The sequence below is a fragment of the Macrobrachium nipponense genome, chromosome 43, assembly GCF_015104395.2.
Source record: "Macrobrachium nipponense isolate FS-2020 chromosome 43, ASM1510439v2, whole genome shotgun sequence".
NCBI classification, from domain to species: domain Eukaryota; kingdom Metazoa; phylum Arthropoda; class Malacostraca; order Decapoda; family Palaemonidae; genus Macrobrachium; species Macrobrachium nipponense.
Genome location: NC_061104.1, coordinates 27,836,736 through 27,851,712, shown reverse-complemented (window position 1 = coordinate 27,851,712; position 14,977 = coordinate 27,836,736). Strand labels below are relative to the sequence as shown.

Sequence of the window (14,977 nt, the reverse complement as noted above, 5' to 3'; positions counted from 1 at the left end):
TTTTTTGGAAAGCTCGTAGGATTAACCTTACCCCAACCAAGAAAGCCATGGAACTGCTACGTCTGGAGTGGGAGGACGAACGATAATGTTGACAAAGGTAACTTTTTTTTTTTTTTCGTTTTGATCAACTTATAACGTCAAAATGAAACTGTTGCCATTACCAAAGCCATTTTTCTTGACTCTCCCTTTATTCTTCAACTTTTCCTCTACATTTTTGTATATTTACAAACTAAATTTCTATAAAAAAAAAATAACCGAGGTAGGGCTCTTCAAAAAAAAATTTTTTCTAGCGATAATTCTCACCATAAGCCAGGCAGAGCGCTCTGTTTCTTACCCTCTTTTCTATCAATTTTTTCACCAACTGGACTTATTCGTTTTTCATCGTTTTATATGTCAATATTTAGAGAATTGTGTTGGCATTCTCATAAAAAATAATTAATTCGCCTAATTGTTATAGCTTTTGAGCTACAAACGATAATGTTGACAACAGTAAAATTTTTTTCATTTCGATCAACTTATAATGTCAAAATAAAACTGTTGCCATTACCAAAGCCATTTTTCTTGACTCACTTTATTCCTCAACCTTTCCTGTACATTTTTGTATATTTACAAAGTAATTTCTAAGAAAAATAACTGAGATAGGGTTCTTAAAAAAAAAAAAATGTTTTCTAGCGATAATTCTCACCATACGCCGGGCAGAGCGCTCTGTTTCTTACCCTCTTTTCTATCAATTTTTTCACCAGCTGGACTTATTCGTTTTCCATTGTCAATATTTAGAGAATTTTGTTGGCTTTCTCATTAAAAATAATTCATTCGCCTGACTTTTATAGTTTTTGGGCTATGAACGAAAATATAAAATCAAAGATTTTTTTTTCATTAAATAACTCACATTTTTTCATATTTAGAGGGCTGGGACTCTTATTCTGACTATTCCACCATAGAATATAAACATTTAAGAAAAAATCACAGCAAAATGAACGTTTGAATAAAATTTCTATTTTTGCCGAATTTTCTAAATGATTTTTTCGCATTGTTGAGCGCTCCCAGACACCTTGGGTCTCAGGTAGGCTCAGTGCTCAAACTATACAGATAAGAAAGTGTTAATTAACTACTGGGTTTTGCTTCAGCAGTACTTCGGTGTCAGACTGGAGCTCAGGCCACCCAAGTTAATTAGCGGGTTACGACCTAGGCCACCAAGAGTGCATAATCGGTTGTTGAATTTGATTACTTTGAATTCTTGATATTTCAGAGCATAAACATATATACATTTATGTTAATTTTCAATACTTTTCTGAATATATGAAATGCTATTTCATATATTTGTAATTAATTTTTTTTTTCCTTGATTATTAACTAGAGTGGAATTTGTTTTGTTACATTATACAAAATGTACACATACATGTACGCGATTTGATAGAAATAGGAATGCCTTCGTTTCCATAGATGCCAGAAATTCATATAAAGTAGATAATAATTGATACTGATCGCTTATTTTCTTACAGTAATAAGTAACTGAGAACACCAGAGATGCCGGCATCTCGCCTCTAGTCTGTCCGAGCGTCATTTTGTATTATTTAATACAGGCGGCCCGCAGTTAACGGCGCAATCACTCAACGGCGAATTGGTTTTACGGCGGTTGTCAAAAATATTCATTAAAAAAATAAGGCATTTAAAAGGTATCTTTACGGCACAAATTTCAGTTAACAGCGCCGCTAGCGCCGTTGTCTAACGAGTTCATACATATGTAGAAATGCCGTTCAGACCATAAAGGTTATGCAAATTATATTAACAAATTTTATGGAGAGTTATTACGTAGGTATTAGGGTAAAATATATGCCTCTGACGCTGTTCTATGCCGAAAATATCGAGTTACATAAGTGCAAATTTAGCTATGGATGTGTCGATTCATAAATGTTCATGCTTTTGTTTAAAATGTGTATGAAAATGTATTACGTGACAGGCATTTTTATTTCTGTACAGAAATATGATACAAAGGCAGCTTTTGAAACTGTCCTTCACGTTATCAAATACGATGTTTTTTCATGTTCTTTCTTGTAAGCCGCCGCCTGCCGCTCTTCCGAAAATATCGATTTAAAAATGTGCAAATTAGCGATCGATATGTCGATTTTATAAATGTTTATGCTTTTATGTTTAAAATGTGTATGAAAATGTATTACGAATAGGGTATTTTTATTTCTGTGCAGAAACATGATAAAAAGGCAGCTTTTGAAACCCCTTCAAGTTATCGACTACGATGTTTTTTTCAAGTTCGTTCTTGTATGCCGCCGTCTACCGCTCTTCCGAAAATATCGAGTTAAAAAGAGTGCAAATTTAGCGATCGATGTGTCGATTTTTTAAATGTTTATGCTTTTATGTTTAAAATGTGTATGAAAATATATTACGTAAAGGTATTTTCATTTTTGTACAGAAATAAGATACAAATTAAGGCAGCCTTTGTAAGTACGCTCCACGTTGTCAGGGGATGGTTTTTCATGATCGTTCTTGTCCGCTAGTTCCGAAAAATGCATTGTGTTATTTTATTAATTATGCATCTTTTCCAGAAATTCTTTAAAAATTTATACATTATTTCACTGTATCCAAGAATATTGTATGTATTCTCATATTATTGTATTTTAAAATACTACGGCAAACTTAAGCCCGTATTCCGCGGAGCGGCCAATGTTGTGGTTTGAAATCAGCTGATGAATACGAGTTTGTTTCACCATAACGCAATTCTGAGCGAATGCTCTTGCTTCTAGTTAGCATAAACGAATATCTATATACTTGACTTATATGAGACAAAGTTATTTTTCCTTATACAGCGTGTTTTTAGGTGGAAATATTTATTGAATATGTCTCGTTGTGAATGTAAACTACTTTTTTTTTTTTCGTTAACAGATTACGTTGGCGGCATGTTTACTGCGTAAAAAATTACGTGATTCCATTCGCAATAATCCTTTATATCATCGTAATACAAATTTACGTTATGTATCTTATATCGGCGTGAAACCAACAGTAAAATGTGTTCTTTCAAGCACAGTAGTTTTGATTAAAATGATTTTCTCCCAATTTTATCTACAGTTGTGTGTGATGGCAGATGTTTACTGCAGTTTTATCCTTGTTGCCGATGTACGATAATAGTCATTAGCAGCTTGAACAGTTTTCTTCAGTTATAACTAGGTTTAAATTTAACAGTATATTTCCCGATTGATCTTTAATCTATATTGATCTCTGATATATAGCGAATAAAGTTATTACATTAAGATATCTCAGTTCTATTCTATACATAACGCCATTTATAACAAATACGGTAATGTTGCACTGTAGTACGATGATCGAAATACAAGCCAAACAGATGTTATCCAGTTCGGTTGTACTTAGAAGAAAAAAAAAAGTCGTTTCTCGTTCGGTTGTTCATGGCTGTACACGTTCACGCAACAAGTATAACGTTAAAACCATACTTTCATCATTCTCTTTTGCTGTAATTGAACTTATGTAACTAGAAGATGGATAAAGTTAGGCCATTGTAATTTGATCTCTCATAAAATCGAACTATCGTAAGACTAATGATCGTAACCTGAACACTACAGCTTCCTGTACACTGTATAAACTTTATTATATCTTTACATACTCCAGACACCCACATGTACTGTACAGTAAATTCTATAGTACTATACTGCATAAATATAGTTTTACTTATTGCGCCGTTGTGGGATTACGGCGCCTTTGACTGGTCTAGAGTTTCGAAAGAAGGTGTGCGGCGGCCGTAGGCTTTAAAATCGCTCGGCGTCGAAAATTGCTTGGCGTCGGTGGCCAGGAACGGAACCCCTACCACTAACCGAGGGCCGCCTGTACAAGGACTGAGTAAAGGAAATGCTAATGTTATTCATACATTTTTAGCATTCCTTCTTGCCTAGTTACCAAAATTTCATTTACTGTAATCGATTACGGATTGATTATTTGCATATAGTAGTAAGTAACTGAGATTTCCAGAGACATTGGCATCTTGCCTCTTTTCTGTTTAGGAACAAAAGCCCAAGCTGACATAAGGCCAACTTATTTGAAACATCTGCTGTCAAAGCATCCACCCTTGGATGCCCAGTGTTTCAGGCACCAGTGGCTGGTTAGTGTCTAGTTTTCGGGCTCCAGTGGCTGCCAAGTGCCCAGTGTTTCAGGCGCCAGTGACTGCTGAGCACCCAGTGTTTGTGTTGACAATGACTGGCCAATGTTTCATGCGCCTATGCCTGCCTAACGTCCAGTGTTCGCCTCCCTTCCGACTCGCCTCATGCCTCCCAAAGCTGATGTCATTTCTCTCCTGCTAACCCTTTTATATCAGTCATTTGCTCCCACTCCTGGTTCTATCACCTCCTTCCCATGCCTTTGCCAGCATTTTATTTCGATTATCGTGAATTTATCAATGTAACAGTGAAGTGTTGAGCAGTGGAGGAGGTGGCTACTTGTCCCTCGATTCTCCTAGACAAAGGTCACTGTCCCGCTCCCCCGCACTGGGGAGAAGACATACAGGAGGTCCAAGGGAGGTCGGGGTTGCATACAGGTAGTCACTCCCTCAGTCGAACCTGTTGTCGGTCCCAGTTATCGGCAGACAGCCTCTGGAAAGGCGTCTTTCTGGATGTGTAGAGGAGGTGACTATCTGGCCCCTCGGATCTTCTAGACTTGAAGTCACTGTCCTGCTCCTTCTCATAGCCAAGAACAGCCTAGGAGGAGAGAACATACTGGTAGTCGAAGGGAGTCCGAAGGGGTTGCCCCAGTAGTTACCTCCTCGGTCGAACCTGTAGCTTTTCCCAGGTATTGCAGACAGTCATTGATGGATGTGAAGTGAGGAAGGATTTTTTTCCCTCAGTCGAACCTGTCATGAGTGTACAGTAGGGCCTCGTTAATCGCTGGGGGATAGGGCCCAGAACCCCCCGTGATAAGTAAATACCCGTGTTATCCTGGTACTAAAAATTGCTTTAAACTGCCTACTTTAATTTAATTAACCCACCCAAGACCACATTGTTTCAATGTAGTTTATAACTGCCCACTTTAGTTCAAGCACCAAATATGTCTTCAACTATCACCTTAAACTAAATTCAAGACAGTTTCAAAGTTATTCTTTCCTATCTTCAATTTCCCCTTCATCAGATCAGCAAACAAAAGTATAATTACCTAACAATTCCTTTCTATTTTCATGATTTGGCTGCTGCACCAAACTAAAAGTACATAGTATATCTATTTCGTGAATGAACATATTTATGATAAAAAAAAACATGATTTACTGTAATGATTACAGCACCCAACTATAATATTAATGTATAAACAGCAAAATACAGCAATAAAAATCTATTTTTGTCTTTTGTTTACGTTTAGAATCAGCTGATGGACGTTTATTACCGAAAAAATTATTTTGGAAAACAATTTAGTTGCTAAAAGAAACTAATTTATTAATGGAATTATTATTATTTTTAACTTTGTACGTAATAGTTTATGATATTATGATACAGTAATTCATATTTCATTGAGAGAGAGAGAGAGAGAGAGAGCAGCTTGGGATGAGAGTAACTGTTGAATAGCTTGAGAGAGCAGCTTAGGACGAGAATACTGTTACTAGCTTAGCTGGAGAATAACACAATGAAATTTGTATTTTAAATATTTTTATGGTGATAAGAAATGAAACATGGATAGTGATAAGATATTCTTTTGTATACTGTTATAATGTGAAAATCATTGAGTCGACTATAAAAGTTGTATTGAAGCAGTTTCGTAAATCACAGAATAATAGATCAGGATGAGAGAGAGAGAGAGAGAGATTTTGCTATTTACATTCATAGTATTTGAAAATTTGTAAATGAGTGTATCCTAAAAATGCATTTAGTCATGAAAAGAAGAAGAAAACACAGTAATTAGTGAATCTTGCTCTATGATAAAATTCAAGATTTCGTTAATTTTCTGGGGATATACATAGTATTTGGGCTCCACAAAAAAAGTTAAGTACAGTGGTCCCCCCATATTCGCGAATAGTTAAAATCCGCGAATGTTTGGAACCCCCTCTAAAAATGCTCATAAACCCCTATCCTAAACATGCAATACAAAGTATCCCTTAAAGACCATCCTTCATCAGATCTTTACAAAACTAAAATATCCTATTATGGTTCATATTAATCTTTGAAATATTATTAATACTATTTTAAAGTAAATCTTACATTTTATGTTTATACATAAATACATACTATGTACGTACTGAATGACTTAGTTACGTATGTGAAAATAATTCAGTCCCCCCATAAGTATTCAGTCATGCACGTTTTCTTTCATACTGTTACTATTTGAGACATCCATTTTCTTTTTACAGTGGAACAATGGAAATGTGAAGTCACAAATACCAAATGTCTATTTAAAGTATTATCCTACATCAAATATACCATTGAATTGGTATTATTAATATCATTTTAAAGTAATCTTAAACATTTTACCATTAGAAATATATAAACAGCCAATAGCAGAGAGAGAGAGAGAGAGAGAGAGAGAGAGGGTTTTCCTTATTTAAAAGAGTGAAAGTGGATAGATTATTGTACTTCTTTAAAATACTATCACATATGAATTTTGAATATAGTTATATTACTATTATTATTATTATGCAAAAATATTAATAAACATACACATGTACCATAGAAATTCTCTCATCTCAGTAAAAGAGAGAGAGAGAGTACATTATCGTAAGCATATGGCAGCACAGCTGTGGACCAGTCCCAACTCGGCTTGCTACTGGAATTCTGAGATTCTATAGAGAGATGCGGGGTAATGAAGCATTTTCTTTCATTCTTCTTACGTAATTCTTTTATTTATAAACTAAAATCTTGCTAATTCACTTTAGTATTTTCTTTAATGAATTTATATTCATATGTCGCTTTGAGAGAGAGAGAGAGAGAGAGAGAGAGAGAGAGAGAGAGAGAGAGAGAGATTATCGTAGTATTTGTAAAATACTTTCACATATGATTTTTGTAATTACAGTAATTATTATTATTATTTGAAAATATTAATAAACATATTACGCATATATGTACCATAAAAATCTCTCATCTCAGTAAAAGAGAGAGAGAGAGAGAGAGAGAGAGAGAGAGAGAGAGAGGGTGGAAATTTCATGCCCACGTGATAGCAGCCACAAATCAGCTCCTTCCCCCTCCGGTCACTTAACTTGATACGTATATCTGAGTTTTAGTACCTTGAGTTAGAGAAAGAATCTGACTGGGATTTCCTTCATTCTTCCATAATTTTTTAAATTTATAAGCTAAAATCTTACTATTTCACTATGGTATTTTCTTTAATGAATTGATATTATTGCTGTATAAATTAATATTAATATTTGAAAATAATAAATCATTTATTCATCATACAAAAAAACATATATCTTTGTAGTAGTAGAGAGAGAGAGAGAGAGAATTATTATTTTTATTATGTGATATCATTTAAACATATTAAACTTACTAATACAGTATTAATCAAAATTAATATTTGAAAATTAGTAAATCATTTTTGTATCATAAAAATGTATTTAGTCATGAAAATAAACATCAAAATACACTAATTAGTGATTATTTTTGTCGGAAAATTCCGCGAATGGGCGAGTCCGTCCGCGAATAATTTCTAGATAGATTCCAAAGAAAAATCCGCGAATGTGTGAGTCCGCGAATACGGGGGGAACACTGTAAAGTTATTTATGACAGAATTTAGAGGATACTTACGTAAAAATACATAAGTAGTTTGTAGAACGGTGTAACTACTCACATTGTGTAAAAATAGTATGTACCAACGAGACTAGGTTTGGTGACGTCACGGTTGTCATACGTATTTTTTTCATGAATGAATATACATTTATGATAAAAAAATAGTTATTGTACTGCTTAGAGTACCATACTGTAATATTAATGTAATCACATCAAAATAAAGTAATCATTGCATGCTGTAAACATGTAAAGTGTATTTTTGTCTTTTGAAAAATGCATTCCCCAAGGAATTATTCCTTGAAGAGGCTTTTTATTATGAAGATATGCCAATAATATATAAGATATGCATTTTATTATGAATATATGACAATAATATATAAGGTAAAAATGGTTTTATTACATTTACGCTTCGTCGCCAATCGCAAACAACAATACGATAATCTATGACAATTATCGTTTGTATGACTGCAGTGTTCAGAGAAGTTGATTACGTTATACCAAAACAATAATGAAGTTCGAATTGAAAATTAATGTTTTCCTAAATGTTATTACTACTGTAATTACACTACTACTATTAACATTTCTAAAAGGTTAAGAATGACAAAGGTGCTGTTAAGTGTAACTCAACGTTTACATTTCTGCTGGCCGTTCAACTACAAGTTGATGTCAATGATGTGGAATTATTCCATGAATAGGCTATAATATTGTGAAGATATGCCAATAATATATAAGGTGAGAATGGTTTTATTACCTTTATTGTCAGTTAATATCATAATGTGAATCTGTTCATGCATTTGCTGGTTATCGGAACCGGACGAGGCTTAGCCTACAACGGACAAGCCCCCGATGCTGCGATTCATACCAGTGATATAGATTGAGAAGTGGTCCGAGGAAAAACCCGTGATTAACTGAATCCGTGATTGCTGATCCGCGACTAAGCGAGGCCCCACTGTATAGGTTTCAACCCAACGCTGCTGGAAAGGTGTATCAGTGACAGTGTACAGTTGTAGTCTTATTCCAGTGGTTTGTCACCTAATAGATTGCGTTGATGACGTGATTCTTTGGTCTCTCGACCTTTGAAGAGGTATTCTTCGGTCAATAAAACCTCGCAACCTTGCAGTTCTGCTTGTCCGACTCCTCACAGCCTATGTTCATTCAACTCGCGACTGCAGACCCGACTCTGCTGTTTTTCAACTCGAGACTCGGCTGATTCGACTCGGTTGATGTTCGACTCACGACTCAGCTGATCCAACTCTGTCAATTTTCAACTTGCGACTCAGCTGATTCGTCTGAGGGAGTCCGATGGGAGTTTTATTTCCCCCTCAGTCAAACTGGTCATCAGTAGTCATTGATTTAAAGAGGTTACTTACTTTACTTAATTAGTACTAATCTTGGACGTCTTGTGCCAGCACTTAGATATTGGAAGCATCGTAAGCGACCTTTTGCGTCCAATAGCCTAGCCGCTTGAATCTTTGTCGTACGGCCTTCTTTGTCGAGCACCAGTTCCCCGTCCAGGTGCTCTGCCTCTGTGCCATCGGAGGTGTCCACTTCCTTGCTTCAGTTCGTTCAGCGTTTTTTCCACTCTTCACCTGGCAACAGCTGTTGGTAGTCTGGCAGTTCCTATTGGACGCCCGACAACAGTCTCCTCGTTCACTTTCGTTAGGTGATCTTTCGTTAGCCACCATTTGAACAGGACATCACGAGAGTCAAGAAGTTTTTCGTACCAGATCCCCCCGTGAATAGTCAGAACCCGCAAATTGTTGGAATCCCTATAAAAATGCTTAGAACCTCCTATTTTGTTAGTTAAAACTCAAGAAAAATCCACTAAAATTGTTTATACTTGGTTTTTTAATAGTTTTATCACAAAAAGTGCATTGTATGATGAAATTGATATAAAAAACAGGAATTAGTGGATATTTCTCATAGAAAAATACCACAAATAGGCGAATTTTCCGCGAATAATGCAGGGAAACATTCCAGAGAGAAATCCACGAATCCGGAGAACGTGAATATGGGGCGGCCCACTGTAGTCTTCATCGTGAAGTTTCAATCCCGAAGAAAGATGTGGGGCAAGAAATAGCAAGTTCTCGCCATCTTTTGGTGCAGTCAATTTTTTTCTATTCTCTTGCATTCCCACTTTCGAACCAGTTGTAGGAAGAAAATGCTCCATTTGATGGGTGAAAACCTTTGTTCTCCCTTCAGGAAATGTCTTTTTCGCTTAGGAAAATCAGTTTTCCTATGTCTTTCGATTGCTATCTTTATTGCAAGTTGATGATCATGTGCGTTATTGGCGCTCCCATTAGTTCTGGGAAGAGCGGACAAGAACAGTCATCCTGAATAAGAGGAATCTACGGATTACTCTCCTACAGAGTTCGGATGTGAGAGCCTATGTTCTTGGTTCGATCATAGGATCTTTCCAATCAGTGTTTCTGTTTTAGGAACAACCAGTTCGGTATGAACTAGTCATCTTCAGTGTCCTGTTATCGTCATAGAAGCTTTCCTTCAGGATAGGTTCACCTATGCTCTCTTCATTAGAGAATGAAGGAGGTCTGTTTCCAGTCCTTATTCTTTTTCTCTTCGAAGTGAAGAATTAGGCTGATGCATGGTCGACAGGAGCCTACGAATATACGTAGTACTTGTATATTCTCATGACTCATCTGTTTGCAACTGTACCGTTTGAGTAATAGACGTATGCCTGTAAGTTAATACTTCTGGTGTGTGACCGAGACAAATAGTATCTTCTCTTAATTTTCTGAAACTCAGGACAGTCTTCCGGGCCTTCCAAGAGTGGCCGATGTTTATCTTTATTTTAGTGGTGTTTTGGCAATAACACCACAGAATTGGAATGATCACCGAACAGAGGGATTTCATTCCCTCTTGTTGCGGTTATCATGTAGCTGCTCGAGGGTATCTGTCGTGCACTTGATGACTCTACAAGACAAATGCATTCCAAGGTGGAATGTGCTACCAGGCAACTCAGCCTACAAAGTCACATGAGGAGCAGTGACTTGCCTTCTCAGTGAGTGTTTCTGTGTGTGACTGTTTGAATTAATATTGTTTCTCTGCTGTCAAGGTTTAACTGCTAATTCGGATCTCTGGTCAGCCATCACAGATCTTAGAACTACTTCTGCCTCCTTAGTTTTCAGGCGTTGATTGTTCTTTGCGCCCATTCTGCCATCTAACATCCGGAGGCATGAGTGATCTTCGCTTTTATGTTTTATGTATGTTTAAAAAGTTGAATTTTTTCAGTATCTCTTGACCATTTTAGTGACTGGCATGGCATCATGGAAGGAAGCATTGGATGTTCTCCTATTATTATCTCTTCACCTTTTCAGCAAGGTGCTGAGTTTGGAGAGCCAGGGGGTACAGTGTACCTGGAGAACCCACCACTCTTAGAGGATGGGTCTTGACTTTTTTTCAGTGTAGGTGTCAGCGTTTTCTGGTTTTTTTGAGGTGCTGCGCCCAAGGCAAGGGCCGGCACCTACATACTTAGCTAGCCATAGGACCGTCGTCCTCGCTGCAAAGTTTCCCCTAAGTAGGTGGCAACCTTTGGCTCTACCGCCACACCACTACAAGTTAAGATGAGAACCAGAGGCAGTAGCTATTCATCTGCATACCTATCTTAACTCATAGGAATGACAAGCATTGTTTTTTCAATGCTAGCAACTTTTCTATTTCAAATTCATTACATGATTTAATGCTTTGGAGTAGAATATGTCCATGATCCCACCTCCATTCAGTGTGGAATCAGTATATAATTACTGGGTAAGTCACATATACAAAAATGATATTTTTTTTTTATAATAAAATTAGATTTTGTATATTACTTACCCAGTAATTATATGATCAGAGCCCACCCACCTCCCCTCTAATGGACATTATGCATAAAACAGAATGATGTGATTAGCCAAGTCGTTCCTAGTATTGCCGTAAGGGGATGGCACTGTACACCTACACTGAGCTGTCAAAGCACTACCCACAAAATTTGAACTTATGCTCCCATGAAGTAGATACTCTTAGCTATATAATTACTAGGTAAGTATATACAAAATCTAGTCTTATAAAAATATAATTTTTCATTATTTTACACTCTTAATTTAACTTCTGATTCCCTTTATTTCTTATGGGGATATTTGTTTCATATTTTGAACAAATCATACTTTGAACAGCCTTCTGGAACTGATTAAGTTCAAAGTCTTAGTTCTACTGTATTTTGTTTTATTTTGAATGCTGATCGCAACTAATGGTACAAAGATATTAGCTACTCTGAACAATAGGTAAGTATCCAAATAATTTTATAAAAATTTTGATATTAATACACGGTCAGTTTTTATTGTGGAATTTTTGTGTATATATATTTAAAATGCATTATTAATTGCTTGATCAATTTTTATGTACAAGTATTAAAAGGGATAATGTTAATTGCATTATCAATTTTTATTTGTGGAATATTTTTGTACATGTATTAAAAAGTAATATTAATTGCATGATCAATTTTTGGTTGTGGAATGTTTATGTACATGTACAGTATTAAAAGAGTAATTGAAGGGAAATGTAGTCTTATAGTCAGCTACTGGTAAAAGTTACTTAATTTTTAATTGGTTTTTTCACATCATATAGTTTTGGAATTTGTTAGAGTTGATCTGGAGTGGCTAGCATCAACTCAGGATTATTTTAGCTTTATTTTAAGAAATTTAAATTTAAGGTATTAGTATCCAATATTAAGCAATATTTAATCATTTTTTATTCTTTTGAATTTGTTCATTTTTGCAGGTGTAAAGTTCTAAGGCTTAGTGACATTGTTTCTGGAAGCCCACCTGTGATAAAGATGATAGTTTCCTTTATTAGAAAAGGGGCTGGCCATGCAACACTTAGGGATATGCTCGGGCCCATGATTCAGAAGGTAAGTTACATGATTACATTAAACTGATATTTATCAAATAGAAATTATCATAACCATCAGGGCTATGGTTGTTCAGGTATCTGGTATTTCATGCCTACCAAATGTAGTAAGAAACATTGCACAAGTACATATTGAATGCTTGAATTATAATATTCTTAATGAAAACACAGAAGTAAAAAATAGAGAAAGATTGGAAGAAATCAAATATTGCAATAACTTCTGTATTCAACAAACAAGAATAGCTTAAATCTGGAATACAGGCGGCCCTCGGTTAGCGGCAGGGGTTCCGTTCCTGGCCACCGACGCCAAGCGATTTTCGACGCTGAGCGAATTTTAAAAGCCTACGGCCGCCGCCACACCTTCTTTCGAAACTCTAGACCAGTCAAAGCGGCCCGTAAATCCCACAACTGGCGCAAAAGTAAAATCAAAATATATTTATGCAGATAGTACTATAGAATGTTTGACTGTACAAGGTACATGTGGGTGTCTAGAGTATGTAAAGATATAATAAAGTTTATACAGTGTACAGGTTACGATCATTAGTCTTACGATAGTCCGATTTTATGAGAGATCAAATTACAGTGGCCTAACTTTTTCCATCTTCTAGTTTACATAAGTGTTCAATAACAGCAAAAGGAAAAGAATGAATGATGAAAGTATGGTTTTAACGTTATACTCGTTGCGTGAACGTGTATAGCCATGAACAACAGAAACGACTTTTTTTTTTTTTTTTTTTTTTTTTTTTTTTTTTTTGTTTTGTTTTTTAAGTACAACCGAACTGGATAACATCTGTTTGGCTTGTATTTCGATCATCGTACTACAGTGCAACATTACCGTATTTGTTATAAATGGCGTTATGTATAGAATAGAACTGAGATATCTTAATGCAATAACTTTATTCGCTATAGATCAGAGATCAATATAGATTAACCCTTAAACGCCGACTGGACGTATTTTACGTCGAGATAAATTCTGTCGGGTGCTGACTGGACGTATTTTACGTCGACATACGAAAGTTTTTTTTAAAAGTCGCGGAAAAAATACTTATAGAGGCCTACCAGGACCTAAAACTTTTGAATCACGCGCCTTGGGGATGCTGGGAGTTCACGGATCAAGGCCTTGTTTTGTTTTGAAGCGTGACCCAGGTGCGCATGCTCGATATCCCTTCTTCTCGCTCCAGCCAGCATCAGTAGCGCACCATCCGAGAGCGATCTTTCATGAAAAGCGTGTTTTTCTGGACTTGTGCGAGACTTTGAGCATTTGTATTGCTACAGGACATTCGTAGATATGTCTCAACGACGTGTGAACCGTGAAAGGCGCGTTTTACCCGTCGGAAGGGATCGTGTAAGGCGAGTTTTGGACCTGGATGCTGGCGAGGGCCAAGCACCCAGCATGACCCCGCGCCTCAAGGCCGTTCTGTGCGGCCACGTGTGGCTGGAAGTGTTTCAGGAACACATCGTATACCTTTGGTTACCCCTAGGAAGCATGTGGGCGTCCTTAGGGGTATTCGTAGGCATTTGGGAGGCCTCCAACCAAGGGACATAGACGAGTATCTTTCGGAGCTTGATCGGGAACATGTCGCAAGTCCTCATTTTGATGGCGGATGGTCATCGAGTGATGAGGACATCAGTCCCGATGAAAGTGAGGATGAATATTTGCCCCCAATGTCCGTTCGAGGCTCACATCCCAAAAGTGAGCTCGAATTCAGTGGGTTCAGTGCTAACGAGAGGGAATCTGAGGAGGAGGGGGAGGTAGGGGTACGGGCTCAAGTTTTATCGCAGAGGACGATACAGAAAAGTGAGGGTGATGGGCCAACGGGGGGGGTGAACGGAGGACCCCACCCCTCCTAATATGCACCCCTTCACGGCAACCCCTGGGATGACCGTACCAGTACCCCTGACTGTTTTGGGGTTCATCCAGCTTTTCCTGACGCGGGAATTGCTGGAATACCTGGTACACGAGACGGTGGACTACACTCGGTACTGCCGGTATGAGCTGAGGACGACCTTGTCGTATTACTGGCGGGGTTGCAACCTCATTGACATGGCGCATTTTTTGGGGCTCCACATTTATTTTGGTATGACACCTGCTGTCGACGGTTCAGGCCAATATTGGAGGAGAAAATATTTTTTTATGTATGCCGAATGTGCCTGGCGTTAGTCCCGTGATAATTTCCTGGCGTTGGACAGGTACTTCAACGCCTTCAACCGGAAGGGCCATACCCCGGAATAACAGTGATTGCCTCATTTTAGTGCGTACAGTGTTGGATTATATCCGTGAGCGGTGTAGTAATCTCGTGATTCCTGGAAAGAACCTGTCTTTGGATGAGGGGATGATGCCTTACAAATATGGT

The 14,977-nt window shown here is 37.2% G+C and overlaps 1 protein-coding gene across 1 annotated transcript in view; it reads left to right on the top strand.

The window, feature by feature from the left end:
• The window catches only part of LOC135213847 (ras GTPase-activating-like protein IQGAP1), a 201,387-nt gene that overhangs the window by 169,428 nt on the left and 16,982 nt on the right, over nt 1-14,977 (top strand). The window contains exon 23 of the mRNA XM_064247950.1: nt 12,495-12,624. Within this exon, the coding sequence (XP_064104020.1) occupies nt 12,495-12,624 (130 nt within the window). The remainder of the gene's footprint in view (nt 1-12,494; nt 12,625-14,977) is intronic.